At 52.1% G+C, this 26,572-nt stretch overlaps 1 protein-coding gene across 4 annotated transcripts; it reads right to left on the minus strand.

The window, feature by feature from the left end:
- Positions 1–1,432: 1,432 nt before the first annotated feature.
- Positions 1,433–25,706, minus strand: ZNF7 (zinc finger protein 7). 4 transcript variants are annotated; one of them, XM_073230359.1, is made up of 6 exons: positions 22,919–25,642; positions 17,402–17,446; positions 16,885–17,044; positions 15,678–15,866; positions 11,274–11,390; positions 7,442–9,286 (listed from the first exon to the last, which is right to left on the minus strand). In XM_073230359.1, the coding sequence occupies exons 1-6, from the start codon at positions 22,970–22,972 to the stop codon at positions 7,491–7,493; spliced, it is 2,361 nt and encodes a 786-aa protein (XP_073086460.1). In that variant the 5' UTR covers positions 22,973–25,642; the 3' UTR covers positions 7,442–7,490. The 4 variants fall into 4 exon arrangements, with proteins under 4 accessions (XP_073086462.1, XP_073086460.1, XP_073086463.1 ...); XM_073230361.1 differs by lacking the exons at positions 7,442–9,286; positions 15,678–15,866 and adding an exon at positions 1,433–2,181 and having other exon boundaries at positions 22,919–25,706; XM_073230362.1 differs by lacking the exon at positions 15,678–15,866 and having other exon boundaries at positions 11,274–11,387; positions 22,919–23,268.
- Positions 25,707–26,572: the final 866 nt, after the last annotated feature.

Genomic DNA, 26,572 nt, shown 5'->3' on the forward strand with positions numbered 1-26,572 from the left:
AGCGCAGCGACCTGAAAGGTGGGGACTTTGGGCAGAGTGGGCAGTGCATGGCTGCAACCGGTAGTGTCTGTAAGAGCTTTGGCTCAATCTTGAGTGAAATAGCTGTGGTCCAACAGTTGTCTTAAAATAGTAACACTGGGTGCTGTCTTGAGAGCAGAGTGTGGGGCACAAGGGTTGGGGTTGGGAGCCTGGTGGGGAGGCCGTTACCACAGTGGAGTTGGTGGCAGGGGAGGGGGGCAGGGGCCTTACCCAGGTGCCTCTAGGGTGGTGTCTCAGGCAGCTGAGGCTACCGTAACAAAATGCCACGGACTAAGTGGCTTAAACAACAGAACTGTGTTTCCTCAGTTTTGGAGGCTGGGAGCCTGTGGTAGGGTCCTGGTGAGGCCTGGCTGACAGGCCTGGCTGGCAGACCTTCAGTGCACTGTGTGAAGGAGAGAGCTCTTCCATTTGAAGGGCACCATCCTGTCAGATCAGGCCCCACCTGTAATGCCCTCATTTAATCTTAGTCACCTCTCTGAAGGCCTGTCTCCAGACACAGTCACACTGGAGGTTAGAGCTTCAACATGAGTTTGGGGGGCGGGGGGCACAATTCCATCTGTAACAGTGGGAGTGTGCAGGGGAGAGGGGAGCAGGATCCTTGCCCAGGTGCCCCTCGGGTGACAGTGTGTAGGGCCCCTCCTCTGCACCCTCCCAGCATGACTGCACCCCAGGTAGGGGCTTTGGGATCCTGCTGTCTGCAGTGGTTTGCCATCAGGCTGAGCTCTCTGCCAGGACACCAGATCACAAGCCTTTAAGGATAAACAGGCCCAAGAGGCATGCAGGAACTTCCTCTGAAAACAGCAAATGAGCTTGGATGCCCAGCTGACATACTCGCACATCCATGTTAGAACCCCTCCCCCCCTTCCCACCCCACTGCTCCATGCCAGGCTCCGTCTGTCAGCTCCCACCACCTCAGTTAAGGCCTCTCCGAGTCAGGGTCGAGGCAACTTAGCTGCAGGTCAAGTGCAGGGAAAGGGGGAGGCTGCCCCTGGAGGCTGAGGATGAAGTGGAGGCTGCTGTGTATTTGGACCAGGCTCCCAGGTAGAACCCCCCAGGTGGGGGCCAGTCCTGGCTCAGCCAAGGGCACAAATTTGCTCTATCTCCTTCAGCACTGGTTGGCATCCTAGGGCCCTGCCTCTCTGATTACAGGAGCTGGACTAAGCTGTCCAAGCTGCCACCCGGGCCCCAGAAGGATGTTACAGGTAAACTGTGCCATGTCTGCTTCAAATGACGGAAGCTTTCTATGCTATGTACTTCTATCTCAGATGTTAGCCATGTTTAGGGGATATATACTTATGATAAAATTGGAAAAAACCCAAAAGTTAAAAAAAAAAAGGAACTTAAAGTGCTTTGGCCCCTAAACAGCCACAGATACCCTCTTGGCTGGGCTCCTTAACTTCCCCTGGGTGTCTGTCTTTGTGTTCATATAACTCTTCTTAGTAGTAGGACAGTCCTATGTAATGGCTGTAAAACATGCCACCCCACGAGGGGATGTGCTCTATCTTACTGAGGCATAACAAGATGCCACAGAGTGGGCCACTTAAACAGAGACATTCATTTCTCGAAGTTCTGGAGCTGGAAGCCTGAGATCAGGGTGTCAGCACAGCACCTCTTTGGGGTTGCAGAGCCCTTCCGGCTGTGTCCTCACAGGTGGAGGGGGTGAGGGAGCTCTGGGTCTCTTTGTGAGGGCACCGACCCCATCATGGGGCTCCCCCCTCATGATCTGAGCTCATCCCGAAGTCTCCACCTCCTAACCGATCACACTGATCATCAGCATCTCACCACGTGAATTCTGAGGGGCACAGTCATGCCATGGCAGCTGTTGTGTTTTTTTTTTCTTCTGTTAAAATTCAGTGATGGTAATGGTGAAATCACTTGATGTATTAAAACTGCTTAGATGTAGAAATAGATGTGGCAGAATGTGATTTTAAAGCTCCCGATAGTGCTAAACTGTGACCTAAAATACATTCTGAACACGTATAAGATCCCCCCAAGGATCAGGCAGTGGAAATGCAGCCGTGAGCACAAACGAGTAACAGGTGTGACCAGCAAATGCAGTTCCAGGCACTCCCGCCAGGCACCAGGCTGAGCACTGCACGTTGCTAACTCATTAACGCGGGTAGTGTGAGGTGTCTTGCTTCCCTGGTGACAAAGCACAGAGAGGAGAGGCTGTCAGTGGATGGGGCCTGATGTTCTGTTCTCATCAGCCTTTTCTCCCCACCTGGATGAGGCTTCCCTGTTGCAGTGAACTCCATATGCTGACTTTTGAGCATGTGACCATGGAGGGTGGCAGGAGGGGCAGTGTTACCCCTGGGAGACTTCAAGAGGCTCTCCCTGCTGGTCCCCAAGTGAGGACACGTTTATGGTTGAAAGTCGCTGAGATGTAGGGGCTGCTATTGTGCAGGGCTACTGGAATTTGGCAGATGGAATAATGGAGACCTGGTTCTGAGCCTGGCCTGTTTGCCCAGCAGGGTTCTGAGCTCCACTGCCATGTAAGGGCCATGTGGCCAGGACCCCTCGCTCTACATCACACACCTGGTGACAGTGGATAGGCACCTCGCAGGCCGCCCTGGTGTTGGCATCCACAAGGAGTGTACACGACTCCTTCCCAGGGGCCCCAAAGGAGGACAGGGCTGTCACTCAGAACTTAGCTCAAGCCTGTCAGTAGCCCCTGCGGTAGGGGGTGTTTTTCCATCCACAGATGGGCTAACTGAGGCTTGGAGGTGCATGCGTTAGGTAGTGGGTGTGCACTGGGATTCACACACCCGTTCTCTGCCTGCTGGCCCAGAGACACCCAGTCCTTTTACCCCCAGCCAGGGTTGCCTGGCTGTTTGTTTCCACGGGCATGCTGGTGTGTCTACTCTGCCAGTTGACTTTGCAGGCCCTGGAGAGTCAGAGAAGAGTCAGCAGGCTGGGAAAACCCTTGACCCTCTGGAGGCACAGAATCTGACCGCATGCCATCTCCCATCACCAGCTTCACCAGGTTCCAGGTAAGTCGGCATACGCTCTGCTCGGTCTCCAGCCCCCATACCTGCCAGAAGGTGCTGTCTGTATCTTTTACCATCCAGTCAGTAAGAGGATCAGAACACTGTTATCTGCTGCCTCCCTGACTGCTTGGCAGAGCCCCTGTAGCCAGACCTGCATTCAGCTCTCAGATGAGCCCTTGACATCTCTTGATACTGGAAATTCTGGGTTCGTCCCTGGTTGTGAAGGCTCATCAAGGTGGGACACAGGTATATAGCAACACGTCATGGCACAGGTGGCTTTCATGGGAGACACAGGACAGGGAGTGGGCTATTCCTGGAACTGCTGGCTTCTGGAACTGGCACAGCAAGGGAATGAAGGGCAGCCAGCATTAAAAGGGCATGCAGGACTTGAGCCTCGCCATGGGAGCAGGGGGGCAGACACAATCTGACTTGAGAAGACTCCTCTGGCTGTGGGAGCAGACTTACAGGCCAGCAGGGGTGGCCCTCCTTACCCCATCCTCTCAGGGTTGGTAAACTTTTCCATGAAGGGCCAGAGAGGGTATTTTAGCTTTCTAGGTCCTAACAATTCTGTTAGCTCAGCCATTAGGCTCAAAAGCAGCCAGAGATGAAATGGTGTGACTATGTTCTTACAAACTGTTTCACTGGCATTAATTTCATGTGTCACTAAGTACTTGTTTTCAACCACTTAAAAGCCACTCTTACCTCCAGGGCTGCAGAGCCGGAGACTGGTGGGTGGTGGCTATAACTACTCTGACTGTAAGCCACACTCCTTGGGGATTTATACACAGGGATGTATAAACCCACCTGGGCCCTGCCTCCCCCCACTTTATTTGTGAAGCTTCCAGAGAGCTCAAAATAGTTCCAATCCAATGTCTAAATTAAAGCTTTATCTGATAATTGAAATAAAAAGCAACTTCAGGTAAAAAATATGGATTTAATTGGCCCCCCCAAAGAGAAATCCAGCATATTTTAAAACCTACTCTGAAAACAAGAGTTCTGGAAACTCTTATAGTGAGTTTACTGTTGTATTTACTGAAGCCCAAATTGGGAAATGCAGCTGGAAAGTAAAAGAATATTCCAGACCAGCACTGCTCTCAGGCAGCCCTCCTCACCCCCCTCCACAAAAGTGCCAGCACATGACACATGCAGATGCCCCTCACGGGTCCTGGAGCCTCAAGCCCATGCAGTAGTTTGCATTCAAAGTGTCTCGCCAGCCAGGCCCAGCAGTATCGCACTTCTCACACGGCACAGCTAAGAAAGGACTCCTCCTAAACTGCTGCAGTTGATCTTAACTGGAGTGTAGGACTTTAGGTTTGTTTCTACTGAAGTCTCTGTTCCATGGGGACATTTAAGTAAACAAACTAAGCACTAAGAAGAAAAATAATCCTGCAAAGACTGGAGGACACAAAGCTTTCACCCAAGTGAATGAGAACAGCAAGTGTGGAAACCTGGCTCTTGTAGCACGAGGAGTGAACATATGTGCCAGCTGTGCTCTGACCAACTTTATTCGTCACCCTGAAATCTGACTTCAATATGGTCTTTCAGTGTCAAAAATAGTCTTTTGTTTTTTCACCCAACCACATACAAAATGTAAAAATCTTTCTTAGCTCTTAGGCCTGTCAAACAGTAAACTGAGATACATTAAATTTTTTAAGTCTGGGCAAAAAACAGTCTAGAAACAGGCAGCACTAAACTGAGAGTGGTTAGTTCTGTGCCCGCAGGTACTGGGGGCAGGTTTCCAAAGAAAAGACAGAAAAACAAAGCAAGGAAATAGTTTGGAAATAGCTTAAGCACTTGCCTTATTTGGGAAAACCTCATGGCTGTTTGTAACTGGTTCTTAAATTCTTTTCTCCAATGGGGCCCATTTACAGGAATTGACTGGCTTTGGTTTCCATCTGCTGTGTGCTTACCAAGGCATTCAAAGCCACCCAGCCAAGTGGCCCATGTTTGATTACTTTTAACAGGCTGCATACAGGCAGGCAGCAGACTGCATTTAGCCCCACAGGCCCTAGCATGCCAGCCCTGCTCTACGTCCATGTCAGCACAAAAAGAACCCAGGTGATGAAACAGATTTAAGGTTGGAACCTCTGGCCCCATATAGCTGGCCTGCAGTTGCTGTTGGGGGAAAGAAGCATGCCCAGAGCAAAATCTGCAAGTCCACTTTCCTCTGTCCCATCCATGACCCAGGAAGTAGCTGAGAGAGGATTCCCTTCTAAGGAAGACAGTGACGAAACTGCCTAAGGTGTGTGGGCTGGAAGCAGGTGGAGCTGGGGACCTTTGGAGAGGCTCTTACAGCACATGGCAGACCAGGTGCCAGAGGATGGCAGGAGGGTGGCATGTCCAGGACCTGGACTGGTCTCACTGCTAGGTGCCCATAAAGCCTAAAACTTGTCCAGATCTGAAGGCAGTGACGACCTGATTAAGCAGCACAGTGAGGGAGAAAATGCTCATCGTACCTGCAGTTTACAAAGTTCCTGGTCCTCTTGCACTGACCCAGACTCGAGTTGAGTGGAGTGGGCTGGGAAGACAGTGTTTTTGTGCTGTCCTGGCACCCAGGAAGGAACATCCAAAGGTGCAGGTGCAGTTTGGGGGACAATCTTCGTCTTAAGAACCAGCACTGCGGCTGGCGATCAGGCTGACCCCGTAGGGCTGAGATCCGCATCCAGGTGTTGGAAACAAACTCCTGTGGACTTGACCGTCCTGAATTGCTGTTCCCAATGCCAGAACTCTGGAGCCTCCCTGTGCACAGGGTCCCAGCACCTATCACTGGATACAAGCCCACAGCCTGCTGCTGGGCTGCACCACACATGGTGGCTGAGGTGACAGTGTCACAGGGACCCACCCACAGGCTTAACTAGTGTGCTGGTGAACCAAATCAACTGTTGCATAAATCATGAAGTGACCTATGTCCCTCTGAGTTACCTGTCTGCACATGGGAGAAGTGGGCCTCTCCATCAGGATGGAGGTCTCTCTGGCCCAGATTCTGCCCATGATTACTGGCAAAGACTCCAAGGACCAGCAGGTCTTGAGTGGGTTACTGGGAAGTAACTTGTGTCTGAATAAGACTCCTGGTCCCGAGGCAGAGTTGGAATCACACCACAGGTGGGCCTCATCCTGGGCTTGGAGGCCTCAATTAGATGCTCTGTGAGATAAAGTGAAAGATGTGGCCCCCATCTGTCAGATTAGCCAGTGCTGATAAGAGTGTCCAACTCACGCAAAAACTGAGCTAACCAAGTCTCAGCCAAGCCTCCAGTTCAAAGCCGAGAGACTGTTGGGAGAGGCCATCTTCCCTACACGTTCAGTGTGCTAAGTGCTGACTGGCCCTGTCCACTCTTTACCTGGGCTGCTGGCAGAAAACCCAGGGGATGAGCAGTGACCCCACCCTGCCATCTGCTAGTACAGCAGGCTTGTTCACCACTCACTAGAGGCAGTGGGCCCCCATCTGTCTCTCAACTGATGCACCCAGTGTACACTGTCAGGGCCCCTGTGTCACTCTGGACGTGAGAACCAATGTGCCCTCGCCAACATGCCAATCCTGTGGCGCATCTGCTCCATGTCCAGCCAGCCTCCATGAAGAGGCAACAGGCTCACCTGTCAGCTTGCAGACCCTCCTACATCTGGCAGTTTCTGCAGCAACAGGAGGCATATTGAGAAAACCTGGTAGGCAGCGATACAGCATATGTCCTGGTCTCTGGGTGGGCCCAGTGGGCTAATGAGCCACTCCTGCTGAGGCCCAGGCCTACAGTTTGGCTGAAGATGCTGGCTCTGGGTCTCAGCACAGGAGGGGAGGGGAGTGACGCCAAGCAGCTGCTCAATTTCACAGTTCAGTCCTTACAACCAACCTGTACAGAGCTCAGATGAGCAGACAGGCTGGGATTTCAGGGAGAGAAGGTGATGCCAGAAGGCTCCCGGGACAGGCACTGTTCTCGAGCACCCACACAGATCTGGGCTCAACAAATGTCAACCACACTGACCAGCTGCCGAAGAGATGGCACTGGGGCTCTTGATGGGGTATGAGATTTAAGGGACAGGAGTCAGGTGAAGGCAGAGGGGATTCTAGGTAGCCCTCTTCTGGATTCGCACTGATGCACTAGCAACAGCCATCCCACTGCAGCCAGTCTGCGACTGTGCTTACAGGCAGACACAGGGAACTCCCCTAACCCACTCATCCAGCAGGGCTCAGAGGGCTTTCCTCATTCCCTTCCTCATGCACAGGCCCTGGGATCCTCCCTCTGTGACCTCAGGACTCTGGCATGCGCACTCTGATGCTGGCACCACAGGCTCTATCAAACAGGACAAGGTCAACCATTCCAGCAAATGAACACACTTCTATGAATTTGGACACCTGAGAGCAATTCTGAATCTTTCCCAACATTCTAAGTTCTTGTCACTATAATAATCTCATCTAAAGTAAATTAAGGCTTTAGGTTTGTTTACATTTACACGTTTATATAGGTGAGTGGTCTATCCCATGTGAGTTTTCTGATGCTGAGTAAGCCTTGAGCTCCGATTAAAAGCTTTACCACAATCATTACATTTATAAGGCTTCTCGCCAGTGTGAATTCTTTGATGTATAATTAGATGTGAGCGCCATCTGAATATCTTCTCGCATTCATTACATTTATGCAGTTTCTTCACAGTATTAACTTTCTTTCGGCTCACGTGGGTAGAACCATCAAGGGTGTTCCCATATTCGTGGTACCACTGGGCTCGAGTGTGTATTCTCTGGTGTTCAATAAGATATGAGCTCCTACTGAATGCTTTCCCACACTCACTACATCCATAGGGCTTCACTCCAGCATGAATTATCTGGTGTTGGAAAAGGGTTGAGTTTTGACTGAAGGCTTTTCCACATTCGCTGCATTTATAGGGCCTCTCCCCAGTGTGAACCCTTTGATGTATTGTGAGCTGTGTGCTCATACTGAAGGCCTTACCACATTCGAGGCACCCATAGGGCTTCTCTCCCTTATGGATCCTCTGATGGTAAATGAGGCTTGAGCTCTGGCTGAAGGCCTTTCCACAGTCACTGCACTCATAGGGTTTCTCGCCAGTGTGAATTCGTTGATGCTGAATTAGGTGTGAGCCCTGGACAAAGCCTTTCCCACACTCATCACATTTAAATGGTTTTTCTCCAGTGTGAGTTCTCTGGTGGCGAATAAGCCGTGAGCTACAACCAAAGGCTTTTGCACACTTGTTGCATTTATAAGGTTTCTCTCCGGTGTGAGTCAGTTGATGCTGACTAAGGCGGGAGACCCACCTGAAGGCCTTCCCACACTCATCACACTTGAATGGCTTCTCTGCAGCATGGATTCCCTGATGTATGACAAGGCTGGGACTACCTGGGGTTCTGGGGATTTGAGGTTTCTCCCCAGTGTGTATCCGTTGGTGCTGGGCTAGTGTTGAGCTCTGGCTAAAAGCCTTCCCACATTCCTGGCATGGGTAGGGCCTTTCCCCAGTATGAGTCCTCTGGTGTCTGACCAGCTGAGACTGCTGGCTGAAGGCCTTCCCACACTCCCGACAGCTGTAGGGCCTCTCTCCTGTGTGGACCCTCTGATGATGGATGAGGCTAGAACTCTGACCAAAGGCTTTTCCACATTCCTCACACCTGTAGGGCTTCTCTCCAGTATGAATTCTTTGATGCTGAATAAGTTTTGAGCTCAGACGAAAGGCTTTTCCACATTCAATGCATTTGAATGGTTTCTCTCCAGTGTGGATTCTCTGATGCTGAGTCAGCTGTGAGCCCAGCCTGAAGACTTTCCCACATTCCTCACATTGGTATGGCCTCTCTCCATGCCAGTTACTTTGATGTCTCCCCTGTAAGCAATCAGATAGCTTTTTTTGGCACTCACAGCATCTGCTAAGTTTCTCCTGTGTATTAATTTCAGGATGCATAGCAACATCTGAAGTATATCTGAAATTCTTGCCACACATGTGGCACCTCCAGGGTGAACCTCCAGCAGTACCTTCCTGACTTTTACCAGGCTGACAGCCCAGATGGCTGCTGCTCCCCAGCTCACCATGGTTCTGGGCATCCCTTTTGGGAGCCACAGTCCCTGTGCTCAAGTGGTTTTTCTGGAAGAGGGAACATGGCTTACTCTCTGACCAGACTTCAGAGTCAGAGGTGTATCCCAAAACAGGACTCAGTGGAAAATCCTGTGGAGGGGTTTTGACCATCGCTGCACAGGATTCTGATTTTAGAGTGTCTGTGTCCTCACAGGCCTGCTCAAAGGCACGCTCGCCATCAGTCCCAACAGCAGAATCTGAAACAAACAGGAAATAATATGCCCCTTGCTCAGAGAAAGGACAAAGTCTGGGCATGGTCACACCCCACAGGGATGGCACTATGAGAATTCAGTGCCTTCATCAGTTCTCAAAATTTGGTTTCATCCACTCCTTTGACTTTATGCATTCATTCAACTACTGTGTACTCAGCAGAATGCTAAGAGCTGCCCTTCCAGATGGGGGACACATTGGCAGAGGTTCATTCTATAGGGAACTGACATGAGGAAAAACCCATGAGGAAGCAAAGTGAGCCTGAGAGGGTGGCAAGTTTGACAAGAGGCAGAATTAGGTTGAAAAGTCAGGGGGGGGGGAGGGATGACACAGCTGCAGGCCCTGCCCTCTCCTGCCCCTCTGGGCCCATCCTTGGATATCTGCTGTACCAGCCAGGAACAAACAACATCTGTGGGCATTTACATTTTTCTAACATGTTCCACATTATTCCCATCTATGAGCTGTTCTGCTGCCCTGTGCCCTCGGGGTTCTGAGCAGCTCCAGGTCTCATGGTGGGGACGTCTTCTTTGTTGCTGCCAAACAATGGGCACCATAAAGACTGGTACATATAGATCCACTGAACTACCTAATTTTGCCAACTCAGGCTGGCTTTTCTGCTGTGGTGCCCTCTTTGAAATCTCCCCTGCAGCTTAGAATTATTTATTGGGGGGGCTGGATTTTAACTGGACCAGCCTATAGCTATACCTCCTTCCAGAAAGGATTGGAAAGGAAGGCAGGGTGTTCAACTATGGAGCCAGGGGTGTCCAGGGGCTGGGGCTAAGGCCTCCAACACTCCTGCCCACACCTCCCATATAGCAGCAGAGCAGGACAGTGTCTCTCAGAGACCCAAAACCTGTTCTACGAGGGCACCTCCAGGCAGAGCCTTAACAGTCATGATTCCGGTTCTCCTACTTGCTCCTGGGTCCTGCCCTGCTGCGGCAGGGACCGTGGAACATGGCAGCCAACAGGGAGGGGATTCGTTTCTGTGGCCGAGACGTGGGTACACCAATCTCCCTAACCAAACTGGACAACATTTCTGCCAGGGAGCTCAGATAAGGCTGCGGCAATGGCATCTCCCCAACAGGGGTGTGGCAGGAGCCCACACTATGAGGTGGCAGGGCCCGTCACAAGCTGACTGTGCCCCCCCCCCAAAAGATGTGAAGCTCCAACCCCAATACCTCAGAATATGACCTTATTTGTAAGCAGGATCACTGAGATGGAGTTAGTTAAGAGGAGGTTATACTGGAGTAGAGGGACCCCTAAGCTGTATAACTGGTGTTGCTGTGAGAAGATAAGACACAGCAGGAGGCCACATGACGAAGGACTGGAGGGACATGGCCATAGCCAAGGAATACCTGGAGCCACCAGAAGCTGGAAGAGGCAGGAAGGATCCTCTCATAAGGTTTTTCAGACACCTGGCCTCCAGAGCTGAGAGGATAAATCTCTGCTACCTTAAGCCTTCAGTGTGTGGAGCTTTGTTACAGCAGCCCCAGTAAATTAACATAGCTGTGGAGCCTGATGTGAGAGGCTGGGGTCACCCAGCGCCCCAAGAAATTACAGAGAGCTGCCAGCAGCGAGGAGGGACTGTCTGAGAGACAGCTGATGTTCACCTGAAAGGCTGCTCAGATCCAAACAGTGCTTCCCTTGGATCGGTAAGTTTGCACCTTTACTTGATAAGAACATGAGTGAAACTAGAAACTGAACAGATCTGGCACAAAAACAGTTTTTTTTTCCTATTACACAGGTTTTGTGTCCTTGCTTTCTGTGGTTCAGTCTCTCTCAAGGCAGCCCCATGACTGGTACATGCTTCCATCAATGGGCTACTCCATGGCCCATGGTGTCCCCAGGCAGCCCAGTTAAGTCACTGGGGCCCACCTCCAGCCTCCCAGCTGCAGTCCTTGCTGGGCATGGCTTCTCTGAACCCCTCCTCACTCCTCTGCCCAGAGGCTTCTCTGCCACAGGCTCAAGCCTCACCTGTCCAGGAGGTCCTTGGCACCTCTCTCCCCTCTGCTCCCTGAAGGTCAAGGACCCAAGGCTCTTGCCCCTGCTCCAACCGGGAGATCAGCTCAGGCTTGAAGACCAGGAATCCTGCTGTGGGGACGGCAGAAAAGAAGACCATCTCAGTGTGGCTGGCGGCACAGCACAGGGACTCAGTGCCCACTGGTTTCCTTGGGCACAGGCAGAGCCTCTGAGGCTTGATGCATCGGTGGGGAGGGTTTGGGCAAAGCGGCCCTCTCTTTCTAGATCTTTCCAGCTCTTGAGGGTGAGCAGCAAATGATGCCTGGACTTCCAGCCCATCCCTGTCTACAGCAGGGCCATGATCTCCAGGGGATCCTGTCACTAAACAGTCCTCAAAGAACAGGCTGGCTCTACCCCAGGGAGAGGGAGGCCAGGCACTGCCAGTGCTCCCCTCAGCAGAGGTGGGTAGTCCCTCGGTCCTTCTAAGAGGTGGAGGTGGGTAGGTAACAAGGCAGAAACAGCAAAAATAAACCAACATATGAAACGGCTCTTAAATTTGAAGGCGCTAATGTCCAGTCCTCACCTGGTTGCCCCCAGCTTCATATCCTTGCACAAAGTCTGGAGCTTTGGCAGATTGGGCAGTGGTGGAGACCTGCAGATGCCCACTTGGCACCCACCTTGTGGGGACACCAGCCCCTTGCTCTGGAGAAGCAGAGCTCCCAACCCACCCAAGGGCCACCCAGGCCCTCTGGTTGGAGCTCCCTTCAGGTTTCTGGCTGTGGGGTTGAGAAGGGCAGGCTGAGAGATCCTGGAGGCAGAAAACCTCAGGTATGGGCAGGACCCCATGCTCAACAGGAAACACATGTTCTCTCCAAACACACATGGAACATTCAGAGAAACATCCTCAGCCAGCCATGAAGGGAGCCACCCACCAAAACCAAGTGGACATGAAAGTAATCACAAAAGTGGGTCAAGCTGTGAGCTACTTGGAAACTAATGAATGACTAAGTAGCAGCTGTATTTACCACAAGTCAAAATTTGTAGGATACAGTTGAAGCAGAACTTGCAGATAAAATTTTACATTTTCAAACATGTTTATCAGAAATGAAAATGGTAAAACACAAATGATGTGAATATTAAATTCAAGCAGTCGGGAACAAAACAACACAGCAACAAAACAGAACAAAACAACAAACACAAATAAACAAACAGGAAGAAATAGATAAAGGCAGGGCAGGATTCAACTAAATAGAGAAAAAAAGGGAAAACAAACTAACAAGGACCCTCCACCCCTTGGACCCCTCCCCTACACAGAGATCACCAAGACCAAGATCAGGTTCTTTGAAAAGGCGGATGCAGGTCCTGTGGTGGAACTGGGGAAGGTCAACATAGTGAAAAAATACCGCTAAAAAATAAAAAAAGGGAACGTATCAAGAGACTAAAAACAAAAAGGATAAGTATTATGAATACATAAATTTCCTAAAAAATGGAAAATCTAAAAATTATGTCAATTTGTAGAAAACTAGAAATGACAAAATTAGCAGAAACACACAAACTTAACAGACCACTAAGCAAGAGATATAAATGCTAGTGCAAGATCTTCTTTCCCCAAGCACCCAAGGCCCAGATGATTTTACAGTAAGTTCTCCCCAAAACCTGAAGTTTCAATTAATTTTATTGATGTAAATTTTAAAAGATAGCAAATCCAGAAGCCAAAGAAGATCACAAAAGCTGCCCAGCTCATTTTATGAAACTTGTATGCCAAATGCCATTTGCCAAAAATGCCAAAACTATGTATGGGTAATTCACAAAAAAGAAACATATAAATCCACTTTGCTTATGAACAGGGATGTATAAATCCAAAATACAATTTTGGCTAGCTGAGTCTAAAAGGGCATCAAAATTCATATGTAAAATTATTACAATTTAGGTAGGGTTTACTCCAGAAATATAAGAAAACATGTCAATGTAATTTACTAAACTAACAGACTCAAGAAAAAAAAATCTTGAGTATCAAAACTGGTGCAGAAAATTTGAAATTCAATATTTATTCACCATGAGAAACAAAATTCCTAGCAAACTTCTTTTGGTTCATAACTCCAGGTGCTCCCTTTAAAATCAGGAACCAAACAGGCATCCCCACAACAGTCCTAACAACACTGGTATTCTAGACACTGTGAAAGGTCAGGACACACAGGGTCCAGGAGAGAAAATACCAAACTCTCATTTGCGAGCCCCTCCTATAAAAATGTAACAGGGAATAAGCAGGGAGTTCAGGAAGTTGTCACATACAAGATTAACCCTCCAAAAGCCAACATTTCTGTGCAGCAGTAATCAGCTAAAAATACAGTAACATAAAAAAGATACACTCTGGACAGTGATAATGGGGTATGTGGGGGGGACTTGGTGAAGAGGGGAGTCTAGTAAACATAATGTTCCTTATAGAATTGTAGATTAATGATACCAAAAAAATAAAATAAAATACACTCACAAAACAACCAACACTAAAGCATGTAGAAGACCTAATTCCAAGTACACAGAAGGCAGTGGAATAAATGGAGACATATTTCATGTTCTTGGATAGGGGCAGTCAGTATCCAAAAGATGCTAGTTCTCTTCATACTATCCACAAATTCAAAACACTCCCAATAAAAGGTCCAGTGTGACTTGTAAGGAACTCAAACTTATTGCAAGTTTATGTGAAAGAATTACCCTATTACCTATGAAAAGGTAAATGAAATTTAAAAAATAAAAAGGGGGTTGAGTTGGCCCATGAAAGCTGAAGGAAGAGACCAGAGCTTGGAAATACCATCACAGAGGAAAAAGGCAGCTCCACAAACCAACAGAAAAGGATGGATCATTTGCAGGTGATGCTGGGGAAATGGCTGCGTGGACAGAAATAAAACAGGATTCTTTCTTAATTCCACACACAAATGTGAGAGCCCAGATATAAAAGAGGAAAATAAACTATAAAATCCAAAGGAGGCAGGCCGTCTCGATGACCTTGGAGTAAAAAAGAACTTTTTAAAACTTCAGACACACAACCCATAAGGCAAAAACTGATGGGCTCCATTAAAATCTGACCTCACAAGGTTAACAAACATGAGAGAACGGGAAAACATTTATAATGCACAAAACTGATGCAGTGTTATCATATTTGATGTATTCTAAAGCAGACTTAAAATCATTTTTGTATCTCTACACTTGGGTCCATCTTGCAACCGCTGTCCTCAGTGCGGTGGTGGCTGTGACCCACCGTCCTGCCTGGGCCCAGGCACCGGGCCACGACCACTCACACTGCTGTTGTTTCAACTCAGTCACCAGCATGGTTGTGCAACACAGCTGTCTCACCCTCTTTGCACTTTCTTCAATAAGGTGACCCTGTGACTTGGCTCTGAAGTGACAAGTCCTGTACAGCAGGAAGCTGCGGACAAAAAGCGGGTGGGCGCACCTCTGAGGTTGGAGAATTATGTGGAGCAGTGACTGAATTCAGCCACTGTTAGATCAGTATGTGCATACCAGGCCTAAGGACAGGCCTGGCAATGAAGCCACTTGGCTTGTCACCAAGATCCACACAGAAGGAATGACTGCCCCACCCTGAGCAAGAAAGGCTGAGTGTCAGCTTCACCAGATGGAAGAAAACCCTGGCAACACTTAGGCTGCATCACCCACACTCTCGATGGCCCCAAAGACGCCATCAGAAGAAACCATGGACACAGACACCAAATGCAGCATAAGTGACGCTCTGAAACATGGCCAAAGTGAAACCATCTTGGTTAAAGCCAGTTTAAAGTAAGTTACTGGGTCACATTCCTGGGCTGTAGTCATGAGCAGGGAAAGACCTTTATCTTTGTGGTGTTAGGGCAAGAGACAGAGAATGCAAAACTGCTTTGTGCTGAAGAGAAACACTGAGATAAGAACTCCATGCTTGCCTGCTTTTCTACACACAAAGATCTGTGCTCTTGAAGTAGCCCCTTCCCTGATAAAAGGTAGCCTGGGGTGGGGAGTTGGTGAGTTCGATTGAGCAACTGCCCACAGCTGCCCGAATGTCACCCACAGCTCCCTAAGTAACCCCTTAATAAAACTCATTGACTCTCCAAGCTGGACTTGTCCGAGTCATTCTTTGGCCCATTGGTTCAATAACAATTTGTGGGGAAGGCATTACCTTTATGTCCTCCACAAAATCCCTCTAACACTGAATTGCTGGAGGACGCAAAGGGACAAGAGGAACGCCCTGGCCAATGTGCTCTGTGTCTTCACATTTTTATTTCAGGACACATGATAAGACATGTCTAAATGGGTCTAAAAGGACTCTTAAAATATTCCTTCAGTTTTTCTTTTGCTCTTATACTACACAGATAAGTGAAATCATTTGGTATTTGTCTTTCTCCGCTTGGCTTATTTCACTGAGCATAATACCTTCTAGTTCCATCCATGTTGTTGCAAATGGTAGGATTTGTTTTCTTCTTATGGCTGAATAATATTCCATTGTGTATATGTACCACCTCTTCCTTATCCATTCATCTACTGATGGACACTTAGGTTGCTTCCATTTCTTGGCTACTGTAAATAGTGCTGCGATAAACATACGGGTGCATCTGAAGGACACTTAAAATGTATAAAATGAAAAACTTAACCAAGAAAATTTGTGTTGCAGTATAATCAGAGCAACACTCTACCTCTTAATGGTACATAAAACATGGATGTGTTTCACTATGTATGGCATCAGATTCAGTGATATCTAATACGAGAAAAAACACTACCTCCAAATCAATAAAGCCCAGCAACCCCCACAGAAAACAAGCCAAGGCTCTGAGCAGACCCTTCAGTGAAGAAACCTGGCTCTTCACCTTAATGAGTGAAAAGATGCTCAGGGTCAGCAGTTATTAAAGAAATGCAAGCTCAAACCAAGACAGGCCCTCACCATGTGCCCATTTGCCTGGCAACCCACGAGAAAGCTGGGCCTAGCAGGGCTGACGAGGACAGAGGGGCACAGGTCTGGGCCGGGATACAGAGAAGCACCTGGTTGACCACCTCACCCCTGCCTAACCCCCGCTCTTGGCTCCCCCAGCTCAGATGCTCTCTCGCTGGTCCAGCTTGCTCATGTTCTGTGGCGCTGGAGATGGTTTGGTACGATCCACGTAATGGTACACCTTATGAGAACACAAACCAGCAACACAGGATGGGAAAGGAAGACTGACAGCAGGCAGGAGAGGTAAGTGGCCCCCAGGGCATCACTGCCTCCCTGGCTTTGGCTGTTCAACCATCTCCTTGGATCCCACAAGCCAGTAATTTTCCTTTTATTATCTGAGCTATGTCTAGTTTGGATTCTATTTCTTACAACTTAATTATTAGCTCAGGCAAAAAGGAGGCTTTATTAGCTTCCAGAAGTCCACCTGCCCTGTGAGGACTGAATTATGTGACAAGTAGAAAGATTGGAACCTGCCTGGCACATCAAGACCTCTCCCAGGGTAGCTCCTGACACACAGATTCACAGGCCACAGGCCCCTATTTAGATTGGAGGGCCTGAACACACAGCCTCCAGACCCCCAGCCTCCGACGGATGCCTGGCTAGGAAGGTGCTGACCGATGGTGCAGGGGGATGGGTCCCAAAGTGCCATCTCACCTAGTCCTGCCACACTGCTGTGGTTCTCCAGCATCACCTCCTTGTAGAGGGCCCTCTGGCCAGGGTCCAAGCACTGCCATTCCTCCCGTGAGAAGTGCACGGCCACATCACCAAATGTCACAGACTCCTGCAAAGACACACACCAGCACCCCAGGGGCTCCTGGGTGCCAGCCCCATTCTGGCACTGCATCACGGCATGTCTCAGGCACATGACCACAGTGTTGGGCAAGACAATCACCAGGCCCCTTTGGCTCTAAAATCGGGGTGGGGAGGCAGCAAGGAGGGGGGAACCCACACCATGGTGATCTACAACCCTCCCCCAAGAGCCTCAGGCAGACCCCAGTCCGGGCAGGAGTTTAGTCACTACGTTGAGGATGGGAATGCCTAAACCTGGAAAGGGCCATAGCAAAGGGCCGAGGGAGGGTATAGGTCAAGGCCCAGTCGGTAGAGTGGGTTCCCAGAGAAGGTAAGGGCCCTCAGAGGTAGAGTGAAGGAATGGAGGCAGGCATACTCCTACCATGAGGCTGGGTGGGTGGGCTTCCATGTGTCCTGGCCCAGAGACCTGTTGGCAGTTATGAAAGGGTCAGAGGTCAGGGTGCAGCAGGTCTGCCAGGCTAATCAAGGTTACTGTGTTCTCTCATCCTTTATCTACAACCCCAGATGTTCTCTGGCAGGGCCAAAGTGGTCACAACACTTGAAAATCTGGCCCCCTGAAGCTCCAGTCATCTTTCGGAGTGTGTGATGTGTATGAATCACTCCACAAACATGTAAGGGGTGTTTACCTCGTGTGCCAGGTGTTTAACTAACCAATGGAGATGCAGCTGTGAACACTACGCAAGGACTTTGCCTTCATGAAGCAAAGTCTACAGGAGGAAAAAGTCAAATTAACCACATAAATAAATGCAAAATTACAAACTTGATAATGCCGAAGTACAGGGGACTCTTTGACAGGTCACTTTCCCCAGAAGCGAACTAGATGAAGGTGACAGAGATGGAGAGGGTACTCCAGGCAGCAGAAGCAGCATGTGTGAAGGGCCTCAGGCATGCAGGAATGGGGCTTTATAAGCCAGTTGGGATGGATCATGGACAGCAAGGGTAAGTAAGTAAAGTGTGACTAGAGGCTGGAGTACACAAAAGCCAGAACGATAGGCTGTAGAGAAAACAAGAACCTCGGCCCTCCCTATATAAATTTGGTCCCTTCCCAAGGCATCCACCAGGGAGGTATGAATGAGAAGAGGGCTTCCTACGGGGGCTTTTGGCTGAAAGCGTCTTGTGGGTGGAGGCCCCAGGCCGTCTGCAGAGCGAGGCTGCCTGAAGCAGCAGGGACTCCGGGACTTCGGTCACGTGGGCCCCCTCCTGGCTCAGGCCAGGAGAAATTAAACTTCCAGCATTGACTTTTGGGTCCCCAGTACAGAGGGCAGGTAATGGGCGGCAGCCAGAATTCAGACAAACAGCTTGCCCCACCTAAGGCTCAGCCCTTTTTGTCAGTGTCATTAAATCCAGATCTTCCAGGCAATAAGTGAGGGAAAAAGGGCCCTGGAAGGGGACAGTTACACAGAAAGGAGAAACTGGAACCCCCCGAGCAGGCCTAGACGTGGCAGGAAGGCCGCGACTGGAGCCCGCTGGCAGCCAGGCTGCCACAAAGCCGGGCCTGCGGGGCTCCGCCAAACGCCTCCCACCTCCGCAGTCCCCGGCCGCGTCTCGACCACCGCCCCGTACAGGAGCCCACAGCCTCTCCAAAGCGCCGCGGCATCCGTGCTGCGACGCCAAGAAGCTAGGGAGCGCGCGGCTCGCAGTGCCGGAGGTGTGATGCGCTAGCAGATCCGCCGGTCCTCAGCCCGAGGGCGAGGAGAACGCAGGGACACCCTGACTGGAGTCCGCGCCCGCCGAACCATCTCACCCTTCCGGAGGCCCGCCCGAGGCTCGGTACGCGCGGCGACGCCGGAAACGAGCCTCGAACCTGCGCCCCTTCTAGCCTGCAGACTTCTGGTCGCTCTGGGCAGCTCGGAGGTCAACATCTCAGTGGTTTCCAAGACCGCTCCCCGGGGCGCCGAAGGGGCGGGGCCATAGTGCGAAAGAATCGCATGGCCAGGGGCGGGGCCAGGGGAAGGGCGGGGCCTAGGGTAGGGCGGGCCAAAACACAGAAGGACTGGAGGTCCGGGCGGAGGCGGGGCTCAAGTGAGTATCCGGGGGCCGGTACAGACCCTTGCTGACTGCGAGCACTTCGCATCACAAGGCCTGGGCTTTTCTGCCGCAGAATGCACCCTCTGGGCACCCAGGCCCTGCCCCGGGGCGGGGAAGGGTCCAACCGCCTGTGGAGAGAGCCGGTGTTTCCCGGTGGGCGGGGCAAGTGGTCCTGGTGGAGGGTACCGCAGGGGCGGGGGCAGAGAGGCCTGGAAAGGGCCGTGAGCCGGGCGCCTACCCTGGCTGTGGCGCGGGGTTCGGGGAAGCGGGACGGCCCAGGGCGCTGAGAGACTCGATGCGGTGGGAAGCCACGGACCCCAGGGCTACCTGCCCGGGGTTTCTTCCAGATACACATACTGCGCTGTGTATCGGTCGCGTGGGCCCCCACCTGGCTCTGGCCAGGAGGAATGAAACTGCTTGCATTGACTTTTGGATCCCCAGTACAGAAGGGCAAGTGGGGAGCGGGCTTGCCCCACTTCCTTAGGAGCCCGAGACGAGTGGTGGCGGACCTGCCCGGGTTCGGAAGCCCCTCCCTTCGGTGGCCCGGCTCCCTGCAATCTCGGAGAGGACGCCCTCGGCGTCTCTGGGTTCTTCAACTCCCTGTGGCTCCAGTTCTTGGCGCTCTTCTCGGCACCAGGCAGGAGGCGGGGACCGCGGGGCACAGAACTCCGGGTCCCCGGCACAGCCATGAGGAAATACGGCACAAACCAAAGGAAGAAAGTGGACATAGCTTTCCAACCCTGCTCCTAGCGTAGGTCCTAGGGAAAGACTGATTTGCCCTGCCCGGGGCGCAGAGGGACCAGTCTTTCCCTCCCAGGGCCACGGGCCTCGGCGCCCCATCCTGCGCCTCCGCATCTGCGAACTAGGCTCTGCCATTCCCACATTCTCTCGGGGTCCCGCTCAGGGACGAAGAGACGAGTAAATGGAGGTAGGGCTTCTCCGTGATGGGGAAAGCCTCAACAATTTTGGTTTCTTCCAGTTCAGTGGTTTGTAGCAGAACCTAACATTTAGGGGAAGTGTGCTGCCTGAGACTAAAAGTTTCCAAGCCTCTGCTGCAGACCTATGTATATATCAAGTGCAGGTAAACTCTGGAGGAGAATGGCTACCAGTGCGGAGTATTAATAGGAAACTAACTGCAGGAAGTGAGGGCATGCGCTGCGCCCTCATGGAATTAATGCCATGGAGATGCCTGTTAGTGCCTCTGGGGACAAGAACTGTCATGTGGATTGCTCTCCAAGATGCATGGACAGGAGGGAGTTTTCGTGCTGCCAGGACTGTCTGGGAACGACAGCGGTGAGCTAGCTCTGTGATGGCAGCAGTGCTTGAAAGGGTCTTTTAGGCAGGGAGTGAGGGTAGGAACGTGTGCTGTTGCCCAGTTTCTTGTTCCAATGCTGCCACTACCTATCATGCCAGCTGCATGTTTCAGGGACAGCCCCCAGTACTAAGGGGGGGTTGCCCTGCTGTTAGGCAGGAAAATAGATATGAGTGGGGTGGAAAGAGAATAAGGCCAATAAAGCCCACTAGAAGGGACTCAGAATTAACCAGTTAAAAATAGAAAGCTCAGAAGACCAGGGGCAACTTGGCCTAGAAGTTTGAATACTCCCCCGATAAAGAAAAGTATCTCAGCATAGCCTGTTTTCACTGTGTCGATTAGAACATACCGTTGGTAAGATTTACTTTAGCTCCTGCTAAAAGGCCCAGTTTATTCAGGAAGAATTCTATTTAAAAAACTAAGATAGCAGTTTAATCAAATGGACAGTGGCTCAGCCCACGTTGGGGGCCAGGGCAGACAGTCTTGATTGATACGCTTTACAGACAGAAGCTGATATCCTGGAAAGGAATCAAAGCAGTCTATTTCTTGTATTAAGTAAAAAAAAAAACCAAAAACTTAATGTCTTAACAAAAATGAATATTCTAGGACAATTTGGCAGGTCTGCACCTGGCCCTTTATCACTCTCCTGAAAGTCCTCAACCGCCTATAAAACCCCAGACCCTAAACCTCTCAGTGCACTCCTCTCTGAGGTCATCCGCACTTTCTAAAAGCGTAACTTTAATAAAACTCTTTCTCAACACTTCAGTGCACTCCTCTGAGGTCACCTGCACTTCTAAGTAACTTTAAAACTTTTGCTCTGCTTTACTACTGTCTCTGCCCTTCAATTCTTTGTTGCCAGGGGGGCCAAGAATGAAGGAAAATGCACAATGCTCTCCACTCTCCTAACACTGCCTCTCATGCCCCTCAGGGACCAGGCTTCCTATGGATCCTCACTGTGGCCCAGGTCCCAGCTGTGGGATGCCCAGCACCAGTGGAGCCATGCATGAGTCTCAGGGGAGCCCCACCAGCTACATTCCCACCTGGCATGGAGTCCGGCCTACCCTTGGGTAGTGACTAACTCCTTCCCCCAATTTGCTTATCTCATTGATAACAATGTGTCCCTGGGGGGCCCTGAGTGTACAACACCCTCCCTCACTGCACGTCCAGTTCCCTGTGGCCATATTCCCTCCTCTTCCTGATCATTCTGGGCTGGCCTGGCTTCCTTTCCAGCTCCAGCTTGGGCTGTGCAGGGTCTGGTGCTAAGAAGGCCTGGCTGTGGCTACATCTGTGGCCGTGTCCCTTTGCCCAGATACTGTGGACACTGCACATACCCTAGAACCTATATGCACCAGGGAATAGTGGTCAGTAGTGACTGGGGAGTGGGGCAGGGACAGTGGGGAAAGGAGCCAGGCTAGGTACCCAGCCCCACCTTCTGACCTCCCTGTTCACCTGGGCCTTTATTCCTCAGCCCAGGTGGCCACCTGATCCCACCATTCTCCCGAAGGCTGCCAGAGCTGCACACTCAGGCTGAGCCCCCCAGGGAACCAGCCTTCCTTAGTAACAGCCTGCCCCTCCCCTGAGACCATCTCCACCTGGCTTGGGTCTGGGTGGTCTGCTCCAGGCCTCCAGGGTGAGGGTTGATTGGGGTCTCCACCTGTTTCTGTTCTGGGGAGCTGCTGAACAAAGTCACTCACTAAGCTGCCCTCATGGTGACCTCTCTCACCAGCAGGCTGTGGGGCCATTTCTCCCCAGTGAGCAGCTTCTGCTGACAAGCCTGAAGGCAGGTCACCTCCCACCTGGCTGGGGCTCCTGAAGCTGCTCTTAGTGTGCTCCTTGCCCCTCAGACCAGAAAAGCATATTTTAGCTTATCTTCATGAATTGGCATGTCAGCCTTCTCTCTCCTCACCCTCACCCTGCCCTCTCACTTTCTTGGACCTTCCAGCTAGGCCTCCTTAGTGACTGGACTGTTCCCAGGGAAGTAGGAACCTTGAATTCCAGGAGCCTGTGACCTTCATTCACTTCAGATGGTCAATGTGGCAGTATCTGGGCCTGGGGCCTCTGCAAGGTGTCTTCCTGGGCTGGTGCTGTCCCATTGTCATGGGGCTGCAGCCCCCTCCTCTGCAGCCCCTGCTTCTCAGAGCTGTGACCCCAGAAGGCAGTCTGCAATGCCCCTGAGAGCCCCGTCACAGGACATCCTGCTTGGCTGCCCCAAGTCAGCTGCTTCTCAGGCCCAGGGCTGCTGTGCTAGACTTCTGAGCTCTGGCTATATACATGTCCTCTTCTCCTGGCCCTTGCTGGGGACTTTCCCAGCCTGACTCCCAAGGCCCTCTCTGGCCCTCTCACCTGCTAGCCGCAGACCCAGACCTGGGCTGAGCCTGGAGCCATCCTGGGGTCACATCATGAGCTGCCATGTGCTCTTTCCCTTCCCAGAAGCTGGCTTTTCTGGTCACCAAGCCCAGTGTCACACAACTGGGGTGAGAGTCCAAGCTTGGGGTTGGGTGTTGGCAGGTGCTGCACCATGGAGACTCAGATACCTACTAGTAGTGCAGGGAGGCAGGATTTGTGGGTGCCTGCTGTACTGCAGCATTTCATGCAGCCAGATCTTCCAGCAGAACTTGGCCCATCCGTCCATTCACAGCAGCTATGGGCAGCACATAGAGAGGTGATCAGATTCTGGAAAGACTGGCTGGTTTCTTTGTATTTGCTCTGAGATGGACCATCTGTGACTGTAATCTGGGACACCCTCAGGATTGCTGGTGTCCCATTAGGGCAGCCTGCCTAGCTTCAGGTATCTGACCAGTGCACACAAGATGGTTAGTGAGTTCACAATGAAAGAGAAAGCACATCAGGTAGATTTCAGGTATGTTCAATCAGTGTTGCAGGACTCAGCCAAAACTCCCCGCCCCCCCCTTTCCACACTGCCCATCTCAGAACCAGGCAGCAATGTCACTGAACCAAACCAACCTGGGTCTGCTTGCCTGCCACACAGCAAGGTCAAGCACTGACATCGGGATGTGGCAGGCACCAGGCAAGAAGGGGTGGCTAATGCCTGAGGTCCAGAACTCCCCAGTTGGCTCACAAGCAGAGTTTTAGAGGCAACATTATGGGAAGAACTGCCAGGTGAGTTATCAGCCCGTGCCCACCCCTGATGAGCAGCAGTGAGGTGACAAGACTGTCACAGGGGTCCTAGTCCTCAGGCTCCATCCAGCCTGGGGCCTACGTGCTTGTGGTCAGGAGGAGACCCATGGGAGGGAGGAGTATCTATGTTCCTAAAAAACATCTCAAAGATACTGAGTGGAGAGTTATCTGCGGCCCGGAGGGGAACTGAGCCCACATCTGTGTGGTTTGCAGCCTCCCATCTTCTGTAATCTAAGCCCCACACTCTGGGTCATGACCGGGGAATCCAGGATGCTTTGTTCCCCAGGAGTCTGAGGGGCTTCTCCCAAAGGGGCTCCTTGTGAGGCTGTTACATAATGGAGACATGCTTTGCCCAAGCTAATGTAGTTTTGATCTCCTTTAGCCACAGCTGAGCCCCCTCTTCAGACTTTCTTTGTCCAGGTTTGTGATTTTTGGTCATTCCTTCATGCAACAAGCTTTAGCTGAGAACTGAGTATCTGTCAGGCTTGCATAAGTGTTCCTCAAAACCTGAGCCACATTAATTAAAAACACACAGTCATATTCAAGCCCTCAGCTTGGCTCGGGGCTGGTGGCCTCCTTTCTGGCACACATTTTCTAAGATGCTGCAGAAGCCTGCCAGCATTCTTTGGGTTCCTGGGTTGGGGTGAGGCTGAGGAGGAGTCACTAAGATGACCTCCCTCACCAGCAGGCTGTGGGGCCCTTTCCACCCTGCGAGCAGTTTCTGCTGAGAGGCCTGAAGGCAGGTCACCTCCCACCTGGCTGGAGCTCTGAAGCTGCTTGGGAGGGCATGCAGACCCCACCCCAAGTCCTGGCCTCAGCTGCCACCACCCTTCCTGGCTTATCTGGAAACTCTTGGTCCACCTATGACTTCCAAATTTCCCCATGCCAGGCACTGTGAGGGTTACAATAGTGCGGCTAAGTAGCTCTCCCACTAGGTGGCTGGAGCCTGGGCAAACAAGGTCTGATTTTGATCAATCCTAGTAATCATCAAAAATCCAATATACCCTTTTTTTCTGATCACAAGTCAGTATTTGGAAAACACATGAGCACAAAAAGAAAAGAAAGCCCACCCACACTCCCCACCACTTGGTCATTGGAGCCTGTGCATCCAGACTTGGCTGGTTCATAAATGCTGCCCTCCCAGAGTTGGGGCGGGGGCCTGCTCCAGCCCACCTTCCCCTTGCACCTGCCTTCAGGCTGCCAATCACAGACAAGCACGCAGCCCAGCACAAAGACCCCAGTTTCTTTCTGTGTAGTTCTTATTTTTCTTCTTTCCATCTTTCTGATTTCACCAAACGTGTGTTGCCTTTATGGTTGGGGACAAGTTATTTAAAACCCAATTAAATACAATCTCTTAAGGCCATGTGTTCGCAGAGGGGCACAGGCCCTGGCCTGCACGCACCTCCCTCGATAGATACTGGAGCTGCTGTGCTTGGGTGGAGGTCTCCGGGGTACTGTTTTCTGTGGGGCTTGAGCCTCCTGAATAGCTGCCACTTAGTAAAGCGATGTCGCCATAGGCATGTTAATGCAAAGCCTGGTTATGATGCTGAGGTAATGTTTGGCAGGTGAGTAAAATGAGATATGGAGAGTGACTTGAGAGGCTTGGTAGGTCATCTGTGTCCAGACAGCACAGACTACAAATACACAGGAGAGCAGAACCTGTCACCATCAGCCAGACCCCACAGGGCTGTCTACGGGCAGGACCTGCCTGGACCAGTGCCAAGACATCTGCCGTTCTTACCCCGACAAGACAACCAGAGCATCTCAGAGGAAGATATGAATTCCCACTCGACACACACCACTGTCCGCTGCTAGGAGGGGGAGGTCACCACAGCTGGTGCTTGTGTCCACCTACCTGGAGAGTACATGTCCTCAGGGAGGGGCCGCCTGGTTAGAAGGGGAAAGAACTGCTTTTAGTTCTACTTTTGGGATCAGGAAATGTCTTCAGGCAGATGAAACAGTGCTGGGTCGAAAAGAATGGAGCAGGGAATATAATGAAGGGGAGGGGAGTGTAACCCACGAGGGCCTCTAGGGAACCACATCTAACTGGCGCTGGCGGCCCAGCAGGGCCGTTCGTTCCTCGGATTTAGAAAAACGCCTGCTGCCCCCCGTGCCCCTTGCCGCAGTCAGGCCCCCTTCTCCCTGCTGCTCAAACCAGCCAAGGCCGTTGGGTGCGGGCCCCTTGACCGAGAATTTCTCCTCAGGGACCCGCGGGGCCTCTCAGCCACCAGGTTTCGGGGCAAACGGTCAGTCCCGGGAGGCCGTCCCTAGCCCCTTCTCCGTCACAGCCCTCCCGCGACCTCGGCTGCTGGCTCCGGTGTTTACGCCTCTACCACACCGAGGACTGGCTTCCGTTACAGCGTGTGCCCCCCGAGGCCAGCGCCGCGGCACCCACGGGGTATCCTGGGCGCGAGGAGTGCCCCGGACACAGGGACCTGCCCGGCTCCCGACGGAGAAGCTGCTGCCCAACCAAGGTCTCCGCCGCGGAGAACCGCCGCGGGCGCATGACGGGGGCTGACGGGCGTCGGGAGGCGGGGGTCTGGGCGCGCGGCCGCAACGGGCCGGAACCTGCCTTCCCGGCCCCCTCACCCTGCGCCTCAGCTCCGGGGCCGCGAGGCTCGGGCCGGCCCGCAGGCCTCCCGCCGCCGCGGAGGACACAGGGCCCCGGGCCCTTCGCCCACGCGGGCACTCCCCGAAGCCCAGGACCAGAAGAGGCGAGGGGCGGCGCTCCTGCGGCTCAGACCCCCGCGCGGCCACCAGCGCCGCCTCTGCGGGCCGCAGCTCAGCCAGGTGCGGGCCGGAACACCGCGCTCCCCGCCCTCGCCGGCGGCCCCGGCGGCGCACCGCGGGGCACAGGCGGTCCGGCGCGGAGGCTGCTTCCGGGCCGCTCCGGGAGGCCAGGGAGGCGGCGCACGTCAGGGGCGCCCCCGAGCCGCGGGGCCGAGCGGCGGGAGTTCTCGCGAGAGCCGCGGGGCCGAGCCCGGGTGAACCCGGGCGCGGGGTCCCTCCTGCTGTCAGGTCGTCGTCGGGCGGAGGGCGCAGAACCAGGGCGTC

The sequence above is a fragment of the Manis javanica genome, chromosome 2 (assembly GCF_040802235.1).
Source record: "Manis javanica isolate MJ-LG chromosome 2, MJ_LKY, whole genome shotgun sequence".
Classification (NCBI taxonomy): domain Eukaryota; kingdom Metazoa; phylum Chordata; class Mammalia; order Pholidota; family Manidae; genus Manis; species Manis javanica.

What these genes read in the sequence shown, in the direction of transcription:
- ZNF7 (XM_073230359.1), bottom strand. Translation starts at nt 22,972, where the DNA reads ATGAAATGCTGCAGTACAGCAGGCACCCACAAATCCTGCCTCCCTGCA. An exon ending in CCCACCCACCCAGCCTCATG is followed by an intron (nt 17,045 to 17,401) that starts GTAGGAGTATGC and finishes GCTGGCACCCAG; the next exon opens with GAGCCCCTGGGGTGCTGGTG. An exon ending in GCCAAGGACCTCCTGGACAG is followed by an intron (nt 9,287 to 11,273) that starts GTGAGGCTTGAG and finishes TGTTTGTTTCAG; the next exon opens with ATTCTGCTGTTGGGACTGAT.